Below are 19,783 nucleotides of genomic sequence, written 5' to 3'. Positions count from 1 at the left end.
AGTCAAGTGAAAATTCACCTCGCCATGGGGCCTGCTCGTCCACTTGAATACGCTCGGTATGAGCCTGTGTGTCCATCTACCCTTGCTGGAGGAATCCTATTCGCTCTGCCACTTCAGCATAGACGAGGTTCTGGCGATACGCCTCGCGCCTCTTATGCCGCGTCGCTCGAAGCATTCTTCATCCTCTGCCACCACCAGGGATGGCATTCTGCACTGAAAATGTGCACAGTGCAGCTCATTTTCATATTAAAACCGCGCACACTTGCACTCACACTGAGGAGCATGCCATGTCTGGCCACCACTAAAGCTATGGGCATCATGCCCGCTAGCACACATACCGCGTCCTTTGAGACCGTGCGGTATGCGCTCACCACCCTAAGGCACATCAGCCTGTGGGTACTCTCAAGTCGCTTCACGTTTCGGTTAACCAATAGCGCCTTCGACATTGCAGCCATACCGTAGTATGGAGACCGCTACTGCCGCGAGCAGCTTACGCTTACTCGAGACTATTGCCGAGCTGTTTGACATTATCTTTGACAATGCCATTATCGCCATGCTTGCCCTTTTGCAGGCATATTCTACGTGGCTTCCGAATTTCAGCTTATCGTCGATCATGACCCCCAATTGCTTCAGTGAGCGCTTAGAGTTGATCGTGCATTTACCTATGGTGACCACTGCCTGCTGTTCAGACTTGCGGTTGTTTACCACCACCACCTCCGTTTTGTGGTGCGCGAGTGCCAAATGTCTCGACCTCATCCAATCCTCCACTATGCCAATTGCGTGAGTTGCTGTCAGTTCCACTTCCTCTATCGACTCGCCGTATACCACGAGGGTAATATCATCGGCGAAGCCGACCAGCTTTACGCCCGGTGGAAGTTTGAGCCTCAATACGCCATCATACGCCGCGTTCCATAGTACCGGGCCCAAGATGGACCCCTGCGGTGATTTTTAAATTAGCACTCTATTCTGGAAGTAGCTCTCCAATATCCGGCATAGGCTAACCGGGACTCCTAGGTGGTGTATTGCGCACTCAATGGCGGTCCAGCTGACGCTGTTGAACGCATTCTTAACGTCCAGCGTGTCGACCGCGCAATAGCGGATTCCTGTTCGCTTCTTTTGGAGCGCTATTTCGGCCGTTTTGGTTACAGCCCTAATAGCGTCCACCGTCGATCGACCCTTCCGGAAGCCGAACTGGTTATCCGAGAGACCAGAGTCATCGGGTTTCTCGGTATAGACCATCAGCCTCGACATAATGATCCGTTCCAACAGTTTTCCGGCGGTGTCCAGCAGGCAGATAGGTCTGTATGCCGACGGGTCGCCAGGTGGCTTCCCGGGTTTGGGCAGTAGAACCAATATTTGCCTTTTCCACCTCTCCGGAAATTCGCCTCTGTCTAGGCACATCTGCATAGCCATTCTGAACATGTCAGGCTTAGCCTCGATGGCCGTCTTGATGGCTAATGTCGGGATACTATCCGGACCCGGAGCCTTGTTCAACTTAAGCGACTTTGCTATTGCAATGAGTTCGTCGTTCGTCACCGGGGCTACTTCGCTATGGCCGGTTTGGCTATAGGGAACGAGGGCCCATGGTCTTGTATCGTGGCGCGGGAACAGCGTTTCCACGATCTTCTGCAGCATCTCTGGGGAGCGTTCTGGGGGTGCTGACGCGCCCTTCGTTTTGGCCATGACTACTCTGTAGGCATCACTCCATGGGGTCGTGTTGGCTGCCTGGCAGAGATTTTCGAAGCACGCCCGCTTACGAGTCTTAATCTCTTTATTCAGTGCCAGTTTAGCCGCCCTGTAGGCCTCGATTCGTTCAATTCTATCCTCATCGGTACGAAGCCCTCGTGCGATGTGGAAACTATTTCCTGGACCGGAAAACGACCGGTTGTACAGATCGCCGCTAGCTTGGCCTTATCCGCTACCCAGTTTCCGTTATCGGGAGGGAAGCGGTATGGGTCCGATAGTAGTGCGATGTCTGTACTTGACTCCGAGACTGACTGCCATAGCAACTCTTGTGCGGCTTCACAGTGGTTCAGGTTTAGTTGTGTAACCTGCATTATCGTTTGGAACTTCGACCTCCTCGCGTGCCTGGACATTTAGGCCCGCCCGTCGTGTGGCCCTTGTTCGCCGTGCAAATCAGGCATTTTGGTGCAGAGTTGCACTCCCTGGCGATATGGCCTTCTACTCCACACTTCCTGCAGAGCTTACTCCTGTCTGGGCCTTTGCATGCCCAGGACTTATGCCCTTGCTCAAAGCACTTGAAGCACGCCACTGGCGGCTCGTATATGCTGAGCGGGCACACTGACCAAGCTACCTTGATCTTCCCGACTAAAATCGCCTTATTCGCATCCCCTACGGGGAGTTTGAACGCGGCAATCTGCGTGCCAGCCGGACCCTTACGCAGGCGGATCGATGCACTTGGTACATCTATCTCACACTGCTGTTTGAGTGCGGCTGCGAGCTTCTCTGCGTCGGTAATCTCGTCCAGGTTTTTACACTGGAGAGTTGCCTCCGCCGTTAGGGCTCTTACCTGCACCTTTTCGCCAAGTGCCTCTTGGGCTAGTGCTTTGTAGGAAGTACCTTTATTGGCTGCTTCCTTCTTCAGCACTAGCATCATCTCTCCCGTCCTGGTGCGCCGGATGCTTTTTACATCCGCGCCCAACGGTGAGAGACGATTCTCGCCTCGCATGGCCTTCAGCACCTCGGCGTATGTGTCTGCCTCGGTTTTGAAGACCAGCGCGTCACTTCTCGCTCGTTTGCGGGCTGGTTTCGTAGTTCTCACCTTCTTCTTTTTTCCTACCGTAATCCAAGGGTTCTCCTTCCCTTGATCCGGTTGGCCTCCGTTCTTCCTCTTGTTGGCTTGCTGGGGCTTGGTTTCCCTGCCCCTTGCGCGCTTCGCAACCGGCTTAGCAGCCTGATTACCTACGCTGGTCTTCACCTTCTCTTTCTTCGGCTTTGCACCCGACTCTGCCGGGCGCTTCTTGGGCCGCGCCTCCTCAGCAGGTTCAGAAGGCTCAGCAAGGAGGAAGTTGTCCGTTTGGGTGGACCGCTCTTCCCTGCTCACATCAACAGCACTTCGCTCTTCCACCAGGAGGTCGTACTCCTTCTTGGCCAGAGCCAGTGATTTGCGGAGCTTCAGCAGGCCCTGTTTCAGGTCCTTGCTGATGGTTGTCCGCCCGCTCGTGTAGCCGATCAGCTCATCCAGCTGTTCGGCAACTACCAACATCTTTGGTAGCCCGCTCCTGTTGCGGTTCAGCGCCCGCGTGAGGCCCGCACCGGTCATATGTGCTTCCTCCGTCGGCGCTGTACCGCTTCGTGCACCACTTGCTCCACTTGAACTTCCTGCCGCTGGTTCGCTGGTGAGTGCACCAGCCCCTTGGAGTGGCGATCTAGCCAAGCCTCCACGCGCGAACGGGTTCAATGCCGCTCCCTCAGTTACTCCACACTCGACCACGTTGAATTTCGAAGTCATGTCTGTTGGGCTCCCCTTAGAGCCGCTATCCCTCACTGTAAATGTAGTAGTCGCCAAGGATCCTGGTGGTTATCTATGCAAGCAGGGAGGCCACCCGAGGGTTGGCCCAGGCCCTTATGGGGACTGATCTCAGAGCCGGATCAGCGCTAATCAGGAGTGTTCATCTGAACCTACTTCCACCCAGTTAGTTGCCTAAGCTGGGCACAGATCAGGAACGTACTTTAAGGCCATGCCACGGTTTTATGGGGCGGAAGACAGCGTCGACATTAGCCTATCCGCCGTTTCAAGTCAGTGTCACCCGACCTTACTAAGAGGATAGAATGCCGTCGTCATCAGCTCACTTGTGCATAGGGGGCTATTTTATAACTCGAGTCGATTAAATCGGGTCGCCTGCTATCACTGTCGAGTCGAGCCCAAAAGCGATCACAGAAACCGACTAGCTCGACAGTCGACAGCAGAAGAGTGGTCGATTCGCGATTTTGACAGTTTACTGAGAGGAATTTTGTTTACACAAGCTTTTTACGAGCGGCCGCTTCGTTGAATGTTGGTGTCTGCGGTAAACATGTCCAGCTGGGTGATGCGTGTCTGGTAGTGGTCATGTGGATCCGGCCAACCCAATCTGGTCCTGTTGCGGGCATCGAAATTACACCCGCGGGGACCTGGATCGTGAACATTTCGGTCAGGGCACCAAAACCAGGCATGCGAAGGCTCTGTCTACATGATTTTTTATATTCATCTTCTTGGTCACCGTAAAACGTCAAATAGCCTCCCTGGCCAACCATTGGTCAACCCATGGCCACCGGAATGTGCTCTGCAAAAGCCTATTTCGAGGACGTTTTGGCCATACGGTCAAAACTAGAAATGCGACGGCTCTTTCTTCATGATTTTTCATATCCATCATTTTAGTAACCATGAAAAGCTCTAATGGTCTTCCTTACCAACCCGTGGCCACTGAAATATACCCTGGAGGAACCTATTCCGAGGACCTTTGGACCATAGTTCCAAATTCAGGCATGCGACGGCTCTATCTTCATGCTTTTTCATATCCATCATCTTGGTTGCCGTAAAAAGGTCCAATGTCCTCCCTGGCCAATCGAAATGCGTCCTGAAGGTGCTTTCTTCGTGAACGCCAAAACTAGGCATGCGACGGTCTATCTTCTTGATTCTTTATATTAATTATCTTTTTTTTCCTCCCCGCTGTTAGGGCAATCAAGCCACTACATATAATAAGCTGAACTTCTGTGACATCCGTCATCCATAAAAAGGACCAATGGCCAGGCGACTGTGGTCATCCCGTGGTCATAAGAATGTGACCTGGAGAAATCTGTTTCGAGGACGTTCAGGCCATAGAGCCAGAACTACGCATGCGACGGCTCTATTTTCATGAATTTTCCTCTCTGGTCCTCAAGAAATTCCTCCAGCAATTCATCCGGAAATTCCTCCAGGAATTCCTCCGGAAATTCCCCCAGGAATTCCTCCGAAAATTCCTCTAGGAATTCCTTCGGCAATTCCTCCAGAAATTCTTCTAGAAATTCTTCCAGGAATTCCTACAGGAATTCCTCCGGGAATTCTTTCAGGAATTCCTCTAGTAATTACTCCAGAAATTCCAGTAGGAAATCCATCAGAATTTCTAGGAATTTTTCCAAAAATTCCTCTAAGAATTTCTCCCAAAATTCCTCTAGGAATTTCTCCAGAAATTCCTCTAGGAATTTCTCCAGAAATTCCTCTAGGAATTTGTCCAGAAATTCCTCTAGGAATTTATCTAGAAATTCCTCAAGGAATTTGTTCAGAAAATCCTCTAGGAATTTGTTCAAAAATTCCTCTAGGATTTTTTTTTCCAGAAATTCCTCTAGAAATTTCTCCAGAAATTCCTCTACGAATTTCTCCAGAAATTCCTCTACGAATTTCTCCAGAAATTCCTTTAGGAATTGCTCCAGAAATTCCTCTACGAATTTCTCCAGAAATTTCTCTAGAAATTCCACCAGGAATTCCTCAACGAATTTCTCCAGAAATTCCTCTAGGAATTTCTCCAGAAATTCCTCTAGGAATTTCTCCAGAAATTCCTCTAGGAATTTCTCCAGAAATTCCTCTAGGAATTTCTCCAGAAATTCCTCTTGGAATTTCTCCAGAAATTCCTCTGGGAATTTCTCCAGAAATTCCTCTGGGAATTTCTCCAGAAATTCCTCTGGGAATTTCTCCAGAAATTCCTCTGGAAATTTCTCCAGAAATTCCTCTAGGAATTTCTCCAGAAATTCCTCTAGGAATTTCTCCAGAAATTCCTCTGGGAATTTCTCCAGAAATTCCTCTAGGAATTTCTCCAGAAATTCCTCCAGAAATTTCTCCAGAAATTCCTCCAGAAATTTCTCCAGAAATTCCTCTAGGAATTTCTTCAGAAATTCCTCTAGAAATTTTTTCAGAAATTCCTCGAGAAATTTCTCCAAAAATTCCTCTAGGAATTTCTCCAGAAATTCCTCTAGAAATTTCCTCAGAAATTCTTTTAGCAATTTTCCCAGAAATTCCTCTAGAAATTGCTCCAGACATGCTTCTAGTCATTTCTCCAGAAATTCCTCTAGGAATTCCTCCAGAAATTTCTTTCGGTATTTCTTCAGCAATTCCCTTAGGAATTCCTGTATAATTCCTCCGGAAATTTCGCTAGGAATTCCTCCGGAAATTCCTCCAGTGATTTGTCCACAAATTCCTCTAGGAATTTCTCCAGAATTCCTCAAGGAATTCCTCCACAAAATCTTCTAGAGATTCCTCCAGAATTCTTCCAGAAATTCCTCCAGGAACTCCTACATAATTCTTCAAGCAATTCCTCCGTTAAATTATCTAGAAATTCCTCCGAAAATTCCTCTAGAAATTCCTCTGGAAACTTCTCTAGGAATTCCTCTGAAAATTTGTTTGGAAATTTCTCTAGGAATTCCTCCTGGAATATCTCTAGATATATCCCTAGGAATTCCTCCGGAGGAATATTCGGAAGAATTCCTAGAGGAATTTCTGGAGGAAATCTGGATGAAATCCTTAAAGGAATTGGTGGAAAAATCCCTTGAGGAATTCCTCCGGAAATTCTTTCGAGAAATCCTCTGGAAATTCCTTCAGGAAATCTTCCGGAATTCTTCCAGGAATTCCTCCACAAATTCCTCCTGAAATTCCTCTAGTAATTCCTCCAGATATCCCAGTAGGAATTTCTTCAGAAATTTCTCTGGAAATTCCTCCGGAAATTACTCTGGAAATTCCTCCAGAAATTCCACTAAGCAATTCTCCAGAAGTTCTTCTAGGAATTTTTCCAAAAATTCCTAGAGGAATTTCTAGAGAAATTCCAAGATGAATTTCTGGAGGAATTTCTAGAGGAATTTCTGAAGGAATTCCTAGAGGAACTTCTAGAGGAATTACTAAAGGAATTCCAAGAGGAACTTCTGGAGAAATTTCCGGAGGAATTCCTGGACGAATTCCTAGAGGAAATCCTGGAGGAATTCCTCCGGCAATTCCTCTGGGAATTCCTCCGGCAATTCCTCTGGGAATTCCTCCGGCAATTCCTCTGGGAATTCCTCCAGCTATTCCTCTGGGAATTCCTTCAGCAATTCCTCTGGGAATTCCTCCAGCAATTCTACTAGGAATTTCTCCAGGAATTCCTCTAGGAATTTCTCTAGGAATTCCTCTAGGAATTTCTCTAGGAATTCCTCTAGGAATTTCTCTAGGAATTCCTCTAGGAATTCCTCCAGGAATTCCTCTAGGAATTCCTCCAGGAATTCCTCCAGGAATTCCTCTAGGAATTCCTTCTAGGAATTCCTTTAGGAATTCCTTCTAGGAATTCCTTTAGGAATTCCTTCAGGAATTCCTCTAGGAATTCCTCTAGGAATTCCTCCGGAAATTCCTTCAGGATTTCCTCTAGGAATTCCTTCAGGAATTCCTCCGGAAATTCCTCCAGAAATTCTTGTAGAAATTCTTCCAGAAATTCATCTTGGAATTTCTCTAGAAACTCCTCTAGGAATTAAAGGCCCAGAGGAATTTCTGGAGGAATTTAAATTATTGGAGGAATTTCTGGAGGAATTCCTCGAAGAATTTCAAGAAGAATTCCTGGAGGAATTCTTGCAGTAATTTCCGGAGGAATTCCTGCAGAAATTTCGGCGGAACTTCTGGAGGAATTCCTGGAGGAATTTCCAGAGGAATTCTCGGAGGAATTTCCGGAGGAATTTCTGGAGGAATTTCAGGAGGAATTTGAGGAGGAATTTCTGGAGAAATTCCCGGAGGAATTCCTCAAGGGATTTCTCCACAAATTCCTTTAAGGGTTTCATCCAGAATTAATCCAGAAATTCCTGTAGGAATTCTTCCGAATATTCCTCTGGAGGAATTCCTAGGGGAATTCCAGAGGAATTTCTAGAGGAATAATCGGAGGAATTCCTAGAGAATTTAACGGAGGAATTCCTTGAGGAATGATGTTGGAATTCCTGGAGGAATTTCTGGAAGAATTCTGGAGGAATTTGGGAGGAATCTCTAGAAGAATTTGTGGAGGAATTCCTTGTGGAATTCTGGAAGAATTCTTAGAGGAATTTGTGGATAAATTTTTGGAGGAATTTCCGGAGGAATTCCTAGCGAAATTTCCGGAGGAATTCCTAGAGGAACTTTCGGAGGAATTCCTGGAGGAATTTCCGGAGGAATTACTAGAGGAATTCCTAGAGGAATTTTTGGAGTAATTCTTAGAGGAAATTATACAGGAATTGCTGGAGAAATACCGAAAGAAATTTCTGGAGGAATTCCTAGACGAATTTCTGGAGAAATGACTAGAAGAATGTCTGGAGCAATTCCTAGAGGAATTTCTGGAAAAATTCCAAATGGAATTTCTGAGGAAATTCCTAGAGGAATTTCTGGGAAATTCCTGGAGAAAATTTCTGGAGAAATTCCTACAGAAATTCTTGGTTAAATTTCTAGAGATTTTTGAAGAAATTCCTAGAGGAATTTTTGAAGAAATTCCTAGAGGAATTTCTGGAGAAATTCCTAGAGGAATTTCCGGGAATTCTTAGAGGAATTTCTGGGAAATTCGTAGAGGAATTTCTGTAGAAATACCTTGAGGAATTCCTGGTGAAATTTCTAGAGGAATTTCTGGAGAAATTTGTAGAGGATTTTTTGGAGAAATTCCTAGAGGAATTTCTGGAGAAATTCCTAGAGGAATTTCTGGAGAAATTCCTAGAGGAATTTCTGGAGAAATTGCTAGAGGAATTTCTGGAGAAATTGCTATAGGAATTTCTGGAGAAATTGCTAGAGGAATTTCTGGAGAAATTCCTAGAGGAATTTCTGGAGATATTCCTAGCAGAATTTCTTCAGAAATTTCTTGAGGAATTTCTGGATTAATTCTCAGAGGAATTTCTGGGAAATTCCTAGAGGAATTTCTGGAGAAATTCCTGGAGTAATTCTTAGAGGAATTTCTAGAGGAATTTCTGGAGAAATTCGTAGAGGAATATTTGGGGAAATTCCTAGAGGAAATTCTGGAGAAATTCCTAGAGGAATTTCTGGAGAAATTCCTAGAGGAATTTCTGGAGAAATTCCTAGAGAAATTTCTGGAGAAATTCCTAGAGGAATTTCTGGAGAAATTCCTAGAGGAATTTCTGGAGAAATTCCTAGAGGAATTTCTGGAGAAATTCCATTTCTGGAAAAATTCCTAGAGGAATTTCTGGAGAAATTCCTAGAGGAATTTCTGGAGAAATTCCTAGAGGAATTTCTGGAGAAATTCCTGGAGGAATTCCTGGTTAAATTTCTAGAGGAACTTCTGGAGAAATTCCTAGATGAATTTTTGGAGAAATTCCTAGAGGAATTTCTGGGAAATTGTTTGGGGAATTTCTGGGAATTCCAGAGGAATTTCTGGAGAAATTCCTAGAAGAATTTCTTCAGAAATTTCTTGAGGAATTTCTGGATTAATTCTCAGAGGAATTTCTGGGAAATTCCTAGAGGAATTTCTGGAGAAATTCCTAGAGGAATTCTTAGAGGAATTTCTAGAGGATTTTTTGGAGAAATTCGTAGAGGAAAATTTGGGGAAATTCCCAGAGGAATTTCCGGAGAAATTCCTGGAGGAATTGCTAGAGGAATTTCTGGAGGAATTCCTGGGGGAATCCCTAAAGGAATTCCTGGAGGAATTCCTAAAGGAATTCCTGGAGGAATTCCTAAAGGAATTCCTGGAGGAATTCCTAAAGGAATTCTTGGAGGAATTGCTAAAGGAATTCCTGGAGGAATTGCTAAAGGAATTCCTGGAGGAATTGCTAAAGGAATTCCTGGAGGAATTGCTAAAGGAATTCCTGGAGGAATTGCTAAAGGAATTCCTGGAGGAATTGCTAAAGGAATTCCTGGAGGAATTGCTAAAGGAATTCCTGGAGGAATTGCTAAAGGAATTCCTGGAGGAATTGCTAAAGGAATTCCTGGAGGAATTGCTAAAGGAATTCCTGGAGGAATTGCTAAAGGAATTCCTGGAGGAATTTCTAAAGGAATTCCTGGAGGAATTGCTAAAGGAATTCCTGGAGGAATTGCTAAAGGAATTCCTGGAGGAATTGCTAAAGGAATTCCTGGAGGAATTGCTAAAGGAATTCCTGGAGGAATTGCTAAAGGAATTCCTGGAGGAATTGCTAAAGGAATTCCTGGAGGAATTGCTAAAGGAATTCCTGGAGGAATTGTTAAAGGAATTCCTGGAGGAATTGCTAAAGGAATTCCTGGAGGAATTCCCAAAGAAATTCCTGCTGGAATTCCTGGAGTAATTCCTGTAGGAATTCCCAGAAGAATTCTTTTAGGAATTCCTAGAGGAATTCCTTTAGCAATTCCTCCAGGAATTCCTTTAGCAATTCCTCCAGGAATTCCTTTAGCAATTCCTCCAGGAATTCCTTTAGCAATTCCTCCAGGAATTCCTTTAGCAATTCCTCCAGGAATTCCTGGAGGAATTGCTAAAGGAATTCCTGGAGGAATTCCTAAAAGAATTCCTGCAGGAATTCCTGTAGTAATTCCTGTAGGATTTCCCAGAAGAATTCTTGTAGGAATTCCTAGAGGAATTTCTGGAGGAATTCCTAGAGGAATTTCTAGAGGAGTTTCTCGAGGAATTCCTAGAGAAGTTCCTTGAGGAATTCCTAGAGGAGTTTCTTGATGAATTCCTAGAGGAGTTCCTGGAGAAATTCCTAGAGGAGTTTCTGAAGGAATTCCTAGAACAATTCCTGGAGGAATTCCTAGAGGAATTCCTAGAGAAATTTCCAGAGGAATTCTCAGAGGAATTGCCGGAGGAATTCCTAGAGGAATTATGTAGGAACTCCTAGAGGAATATCTGGAGGAATTCCTAGATAAATTTTTGGAGGAATTCTGGAGGAATCCCTAGTGGAATTTCTGGATTCCTTGAGTGTAATCGGTTCATTCCGACGCAATTCCTGGTTTCAGTTTCTTAGATGCCTGCAGGCGAAGAATCAGGTTTTGATCACCTAAACACAGGATAAACATAAAAAGATAGAAGATCTGGCGCTATGGCCAAAGCGTCCTCGGGGCAGGCTCGTCCAGAACATATTCCGGTGGCCACGAGTTGGCCAGGGAGGTCATTAATCCTTTTTAAGGATAATAAGATGGTGTACATATATGAAAAATGGTGAATATAGGGCCTTCGCATGCCTAGTTTTGGCACTATGGTCAAAATTTCTTCGAAGTTAGCTCCTCCAGGGCACATTCCGGTGGCCACGGGTTCACCAGGGTGACCGTTGGTTCGCTAAGATGATGGATATGATGAATCATCAAGAAAGAGCCGCCGCATGCCTAGCTTTGGTGTCCTGACCAAGGCGTCCTTGACTGAGTGCCAAGGGTTCCGCGGGGGCCATTCCGACGCTCACGACAGGACCAGATCGGGTTGGTCGGTTCTACATATCCACTACCAACCAAGCTACCAAACACTCATAATCAGCTGGACATTTTTGCCTAATACACCAATATGCCATCTAGTACTGCAACCATAATTTAAAGCGTATGCCGTGTACTGAATACCCGACGCGATCGCTCGTGTATCTCTTTTTGGCGCGACTGATGGAGGGTTTAAAACGGATTTGAATGAATATTCTAGAGTAGTTTTACTAATAAAATGCAAAAAAAATCCCTACGCGCACAAAGCCATGTTGGTTGTTGGTAAAAATTCAAAATTTCACATCAATCTGTCTGATCGCTGTGCGCAGCAGGCACTGATTGCTGTGCGATGACAGGTGGCCGACCGTTTTCATCGAGTCGTTTTAGTGAGTCGAGCATTCGTTGTGCTAGACTATTTACTCGACATCCATCGACTAACTCGTTTTGTATAATTCGACAACTATCGAGTCACATGAAATTACGGTCGACTCGAGTTATAAAATAGCCCCCATAGTTACCTTAGCGTGTACCATCTCATCTACCAATTACTAAGCATGACCAGTATACCATAATCAGGAACTTACTGGCATCGTTCCTGATGTGCCCGAGGCACTTCTAGCTGGGCTGTGACACTTTGGAAGCGGTGCCATATCGCTTGAACAGAGTTGCTTCCGGATGTGTGGAATTTCTGAAGAGGACCAGCAGAGCCCACTGCTGGTCCCCCGCCACGCCTAGGCTTACTCCGCTTGAGCAGCTCGTATGTGCCGGTGCTCGGTCACCTCCCGGTGCCAATTATTAACTGTGGAAGTGCTCAAAGAACACTAAGTTGAAGCGAGGCGGGCCAAGTCCCAGTGAGGACGTAGAAGCCATAAAGAAGAAGAAGAAGAACCATACTAAAATTCAGCTCATTACTACAAATCTAGTACTTCGCCGATCTGTCCTATTGTTAAATTTGAGAAATTTCAAAGATTGCAAGCTGAATTATAACTTGTCTTTGCCTTGTGATAAATGCACAAAGGATACTCCTTTGGTTCCTATCAGCATTTACGGCCGATTCCTTCACTTGCGCTCAACTCGTAAACCAGATATATCTAGCTCAAAGTCCAAGCGATGGTGAATAAACTGGCGCTAAAGTGCTAATGGGTTGAGCCCTCCCATCGCGTCAAGATCGAATATCCAGGGGGAGGGACAATAAAAAATAAATTACTTAAAATCTACGCTCAAAATTGAAGGTGACCCATCTTGCCTCGCGGTCGTTTATATGGAAATTATATAAAACATATCGTATAAGAAAAATGGCAAAAAAATATTTCATTTTTATGTCAAATGAGAGTGAATACTTTCTCAATAAATTCCCTTAACTTTTGTAGATTCATGCTGGTCACCTTACAAAATTATCAACAATCAACACATAAGAAATACGTTCGAAAAAGGCACTGACCCATCTTGCCTCGCACACCCTTATTTCGGGTGTTTCTATAGAGGTAATCACGTTCAAATGTATGCGTGCCTTTTTTGTAGATGTAGTTGTGAAACTGCGAGGAAAATATTTGCACTCTTGCCCCGGTCGTTGGTTTTATCATTATTTACCCGTTTTACCCAATTCGATTGGGTAATATTTGCATATGCAATCTGAATAGCCTTTCAATCGGCGTGCACTTTTGTGTGAGGAAAAATTTGCGCTAGTGTTCGTGTGTTGAAATGTCACTTATCTCTATGATCTATCTATTATCGATCCATGATCTATTCGTGATGTTGATTGCTGCAGATCCTTGTTTTTATACTGCATTTGTCAATGGTGCAAAGTAGTTGTGCAAATGTTAAAAAGTACCTAGAGTTGTAATAACGGTTTTTTTTTGTCTTCTCATTACAGACGCTCGACCTTACACTTTCCGGAGAGGCCGACGTTATGCTGCATGAAATGGAATTCGACAGTCGGCTTGAAGAATTGCGACTACACGCGAGTATAATAACCAAATACACGATGATGCATATCTACGAAAAATGCAATGAATTAAGAAAACTGACCCTCGCAGCGCTATCGTTGTTGCGATGTGAAAAAATGTTTGGTTCGATTGGAGAGCGGCTACCCCATTTATCTGAAATCGAACTTCAATGCGGTTCACGGACTACGTTCATTTATTTTTTCGAGTCAGTTCTATTTTTGAAACACCTCAGGACGTTGGCATTCATCTATTGTGACTTAATTACGAACAAAACTCTAACAAATGTCAAATTGCCTTACCTGAGAAAATTAGAAATCGTGAAAAATGTCAAGGTAGGTATTTTTTTTACTTTAATTAGAACTGCGAAGGTATTTATCAAAACGCATTTAATATTCTAACCACTGTAGACATTCAATTTTATAACTATTGGGTAGGTAGTCAATCGTTTGGGCATAGATATGTTGTCATAAGTTTGAAGAAATTCAATACTTTTATTTAGAACTAGTTTTAGTTATAACGCTCGGGTTATAACAACATTTTCTCCCGTTTTTTTTTTTTTTTGATTTTAGTAATAACAACTCACTGGTTCCGCAAAAACTTTGTAGAGATATTGCCGGAAGAAACGCAGTGCAGTAAAAATTACTGTGGGCTTCTCAATTATTACAGTGACCCCAAAATTTATGAATCGGCAAAAATGACCACAGTTTATGGATCACTCAGTTGATCAACATGGTGATTCATAAATAGTGTACAAAATTAAGGTGATTCATCGGTGTGGGGTCACTGTATTTTTTATTTTTTTCTTGTATTACAGGCAAAATAATAAGTGTTTGTCTTGTATTTAAACCACCTTTCCCACTGTTGCCCACAAGGGTTTCCACCCTCAAGTGTTAGTAAAAAGTCTAATCTTTCAAATACCGACTGAACCAACTGCGCCATTTTGCACCGGAAGAAGTTACTTAAGGTGAAAGTACACCTTAAAATATGATAAATTTGCCTATAATTTTTTTGTTTTAAGATATAATGACTTGACATCTTCGGAAGAAATGTGTATTTTGACGTCCTGAACAAGTTTGTAGAAGGTCACAAAACTGTAGGATTATATCTATTGAAGCTACACTGAAAAAACTAGTTTTAGCGGTACTTTGCACAAAACGCTCCATATCCCAAAACCCGTAGGAGGTTGAGCTTTGACATGTACTACGATTTTTTTTCTCTTATTATGGGCTACAACTTTGCCAAAGACGTCAAACTGCTAAAAAAATATTTTGAAAAAAAAAAAAAAAATTTATCTCACTTCTGGGGGATTAATCATTTATTACATTTTATCAAAAGACGTCTTTTAACATGCAGAAAAACTTTGTAGAACACGCCAAACCTCTAGAACCAACTTAAAAAAAGTTATTTAATGATCGCAAAATCATCGATTTCGAACACTGTGTATTGATGTGATAGTTGCCCGAGCAAAGTCTGATAGCAAATTGAAAACTAATTTTGATGTTATGATATTGCAAATTTTGATAACTCAGGTTGTTGTCGTTTTGGTCGTTTTAACGGTTAAAACATCAAAAATGAGAGCAGAAAAATGTTCCCGTGACTGTAAATTGAAAACAATTCCTGCTATCGATGATACCAAATTGATAACTGTTTTTGTTATCAGCGCAAGAAAAATGAAAAATCGTAAAATGTAGAGTTTTTCGATTGATATCAAATCATAAATACAATAGTATAATTGCACTAATGATATATCCCTAGAATTACTTTACATAATTTTTCTTAAAATAGTCAAACTATTCTAACACTTAACATTTGCATTTACTGAAAATGACAGCAAACTGAAAACAAAATTTGAAATCGAATTAAGTAAAGATAAACTGATATCAAAATGTGATATCAATTTATTGCTGCAAACAAAACATGTTTTCGATTTGCTGTAATTTTGTTGTTGGACTTTGCTCGGGTGAACTGTACCCAGGTAACCACTAAGCACTGTTCTAAACATTATAATGGTCATTGAACAGCTCTTTAGTGCTAAAAAGCTCTATATAAGCATCCCAAATGCTTAGACCGTTTGCAATGCTGTTTTATTTTGTATGGCGAGTTTTAAAATTTTTAAAACTCGCCATACAAAATAAAACAGTATTGCGAACGGCCTTATAAGCACTAAAACAGTAAGAACCAAAATAAGCCCTGTATGCTTATATGAAGCCTACAAGCTGTAAAGAAGTTTGTCAGTGCTGTCACAGGGCACAGGGAGTTCATGACGTCTATGTCAGTCAAAATTGATTTCGACCAAAACAAACTCAAGTCGGTCATGGCTAATACATTTTAATATAACGGATCGGAATCGGGGGAACAGGATCATTTTTGTTGTCATTCGACGACTGCTGCTCGGAATGCTAAAAGATAATGGAATCACGGGAATCACAGAGTCTGTGATAGAATCTCTCGAGCAAATGTGGTGATTCCAGACACGATTCTTTTAGTTTATTAATTCTACCAAGAGTTCTACTAACTCCAGCTCCGGTCGGAAAACGTTGCGGAAAAGGAGCTGCAACGTTTTCCGACCATTAGTATACATGTTGCTTCTCCTGCATCTTTTCTCTTCCAGTGTTCTTCACCACCAAATTGACCACATCACCCTCCCATATTATTTTGAACCGTCGAGATAACCAAACCATTATGTTTTGCATGGTTTAACCCTTTCAGGACGGTTGGGTCATTTGCACCTCGCTGACGCGTTCTACAGCACCGAGGTTGGTGAAAAAAGTCGTCCCGAAGGGGTTAAATACTAGTTTGATCACACTGAATCCATGGTGCATTGGTAGAGCAGATAGGAAACGCAAATGGACTTGGGGGACGTTCAAAAATTACGTCCAACATTTGGGGGAGGGGGGGGGGGGTCTAGAAAAGTGTGACAGTACACTTATTTATTTATTTATTTCGTCAAACAATACATTTTACGAGACGTTTCGGATCAGCTGATCGCTCATTTCATGAATGAAAATTTGACAGGAGGTTGCGCCCAAGCCCGTGAGTGTTAATATCAATATCAACACTGTTGTCGTTTCGTAAAATAGACTATAGGAAAAGTGCGTGACAGAGGGGGGAGGGGGGGTCTAGAAATCCCGAAAAACGATGGACGTAATATTTGAATCTTCCCTTGGACTTTCGATCAGGAACCCGGAGGACAAGAGCTGGAATCTGGATCAAGCAGCAAAAAAACAACTTCCGTGGAAGCAAAAGAAATGAGAAAACAGAAGATTAACAAAATTTTTTTTTTCTTTTTTCTTTGTCTTACTTTTGACAACTCTCCCTCCAGAGACTTGGTACGGAATTTTGAAGTTGGCCGTATATCAGCCGAATAATGCGCCAAAAGTGGCTTTTGAGCAGCTCTATTAGAGGATGTAGAACTAATTAGCTCTGTTAGCCAGGTTCTACATTCCACTATAGAACCGATTTAATGGCATTTTTACGGCTTAATGGTTGCCTGGGTAGTTTTTCATCCATGATTAACCCCAAGTAGCAAGCTTCATTTTTGGGTTTGGGGGGAAGGGAATAAGCTTCTCCGTTAAAACCTCCTCAATCGCCAGCGCAACAACGGTAGTGGACAGCTACGTGATTCATATACCCTAACTCGGTTTCCGACGAAGACCGTCAGTACATCCGGAGCCTTCTGCGAATCTGACCACAGTCTAACAGAACTGAAATCGATGTCGATGGCTGCCAGTACCTTTGCTGTAAGCTGCGAGAGCAACAACGCTGCTAATAGTTCGGCCTTCGGAGTTGTAATTTCCTTCTTTCGTGGTAGAATTCGTGACTTGCTGCACACCAGAATCATCTTCGCTGTTCCATCGTTGCATTGCGTTCGAGCATACAGACAGGCGCCATATGCCATGTCTGACGCATCAGCGAATCCGCAGAGCTCGCGTGCGCAAGCTCCATCACTAAGGATCCACCGTTCGATCTTCACATTGTTCAAGCTGTGTAGTTGATCACGATATTCCATCCACAGCTTCGCCAATTCACAAGGAACCGGTTGGTCCCAGTCCAAATTCAAACTCCAGAGTTCCCGCAAGATGAGTTTTGCTGCGGTGATTGCGGGTCCTACGAATCCTAACGGATCGAAAATTCGAGCAATCTGACTCAGAATTAGACGTGTGCGCCGCCGCGCCGCGCCGCGCCGATGAGAAATCGGCGTGAATCGGCGTGCGGCTTCCCAAGTCATCAAGAATCAAATATATCATATTTTTTAAACAGGGAATTGGTAAAGGCGTGTTATACCTATGCACTGGTGGAAAAGGTTTATGATTATGTTGTTTGAAGCCAACCCAGGAAGCATCGGCGTGTCGGCGTGGCAATCGGCGGCGGCGGCGGCGTGAAAACCGCACGCCGATCGGCGTATCCCTTCTCAGAAAGCCTACCATCATCAAAATCAGAAAATTTCTGCAGTAGCACATAACTAGATGTCCACTTGTTGTAATCCAATCATTAGAATATAGTTAACTTTGTTGATAATTGTTTAAAAAGTCCCACGCCGATGCACGCCGAGTTCACGCCGAATGTTCGGCGCACACGTCTACTCAGAATCAATCGTTTCGTCAATTGAGCCTCGCGACTCGGATTTCCTGGCACGACGAACGTGAATCTGTCTTCCTTGGGATTCCACGAGACGCCCAACGTTAATATTATCGCATTTACGGTGGGATCGGTTATGTCTACGCAGCTCTCTCGTTGATCTTCAGGAACAGTAGCCAGCAATTCTTCCGAATTTGAACAGAATTTGTGCGCCTTGAAGCCTCCCTGTTCCAGTAGTCCTATGATTTGATCCTTGAGTGCAATCGCTTCGTCCAGAGAGCTTGCTCCTGTGAGTCGAAAGTCGAAAGTCAATGTAGAAAGATTTTATGACCGCCTCGGCAGCAAGCGGGTATTGTTCCTTCTCGTCTTCGGCAAGTTGCCGAAGTGCCATTGTCGCCAAGAACGGGGATGATGCAAGGCCCTAAGTTACGGTTCGTAGATCGAAGATTCGGATTGGTTGATCCCGACTTTCCCGCCAGAGTATCCTTTGGTAACGGACATCGTCTTTGTGGACCTCGACCTGCCGATACATTTTTGGGATGTCGGCAGCGAATGCGATTTTATGCGATCGGAAGTTCAACAGTATCGATATGAGGTCGTTCTGCACCGATGGACCGACCATTTGGGTTTGGTTAATGCTGACTCCAGTGTCGCTCTGCGCCGAGCGATCGAACACAACACGAAGCCGAGTTGTTGTGCTGCTGGGTTTCAAAACGTAATGATGTGGTAGGTAGTACGCCGAATGAAGCTCGTCGATTTCTGTCTCCTCGTTCAGCGTCATGTGGCCAAGCGTCTCATATTCTCTCAAAAAGGAAATATACTGCGTTTTAACTTCTGGAGTCTTATCCAGTCGTTTCTCTAGGGCAAGAAAACGTTTCTCTGCCATAGCCTTCGAATCACCTAGTTGGTCCTTCACATCGTTGAATGGCAGGCGAACCACGTACCTGCCCTCAGCGGTACGGCTGTGTGTTTCACGGAAATGGTCGATGCAAACCGCATCCGACGCTACGAGTTTCTCCTCGGGTTCGCAACATGATTCGATTTGCCAGAAATGCCGTACAATTTCGTTGAGGTTATCTTCAGCAGTGATGAAAAACGATTGTTGCTTCTCCGACACCTTGCTTGGAATCGGTCCGCTTAACACCCAACCGAACTGGGTATCCTGTAGAACGGCATTGGTGTTCGGGATCCGCATACGACCTGACTTCAACATCTCGAAAAATACCTCAGCACCAAGGAGCATGTCCACCCTGTCAGGAATGTTGAAGTTCGGATCTGCGAGCTGGATGTCGTTCGGGATCGTAAAGCTGGTGCAGCTCACTTTCGACAGGGGCAAATTTCCTGTTATTCTGGGTACTATGAAGAATTCAAGGCACGCCGTGAAATCGCTTATACGAGATTTGATCTTCGTATGAATCTTCAACCGAACAGTTGTATTGATGTCGTTCAGTCCAGAGATCGTAACGTTGGCCGGTTCCTTTTTCAACGAAAGCAGAGTTGCGAAGTATTCCGAGACAAAATTGGAATGGGAACCCGAATCCAATAAGACTCTGCAAGGGTAGACATCAGCTCTTCCGTAAACAAGAACTACAGCTGTCGAAAGTAGAACTTGTTTTCCTGTTCCCTTTGGATGAGTACAAAGCGGGGCTTGCACCTCTGTACCGACGGATTCTGCAGCTGCTTGTGTTGGTGGTGGTGGTGTCGTTTTCTTCTCGGGCTTTGGCTGCGAACCGCGCTGCGAACCTTCGGACGTACAATCTTCTGGCTTCCTTTGCTGGCTGTCAGCTGGATGCAACGTAGTATGGTGACGTTTGTTGCATTTTTTACACGAATGCTTGGACGAACAGTCAGTCGTGCGATGCCCCTTCTGCAAACAATTGAAGCAGGCGCCGACCCGGCGGAGTGTGTCATACCGATCAGCGATGCCAGCCTTTTT

General features: G+C 44.1%; 1 protein-coding gene across 2 annotated transcripts in view; it reads left to right on the top strand.

The window, feature by feature from the left end:
• The window catches only part of LOC134291221 (uncharacterized), a 181,152-nt gene that overhangs the window by 12,184 nt on the left and 149,185 nt on the right, over positions 1–19,783 (top strand). For both annotated transcript variants that reach the window (XM_062858719.1, XM_062858718.1), the window contains exon 4: positions 13,197–13,601. In XM_062858719.1, the coding sequence (XP_062714703.1) occupies positions 13,197–13,601 (405 nt within the window). The remainder of the gene's footprint in view (positions 1–13,196; positions 13,602–19,783) is intronic.

This window comes from Aedes albopictus, chromosome 3 (genome assembly GCF_035046485.1).
Source record: "Aedes albopictus strain Foshan chromosome 3, AalbF5, whole genome shotgun sequence".
Lineage (NCBI taxonomy): Eukaryota > Metazoa > Arthropoda > Insecta > Diptera > Culicidae > Aedes > Aedes albopictus.
This window is presented reverse-complemented; position numbering and strand designations above follow the sequence as displayed.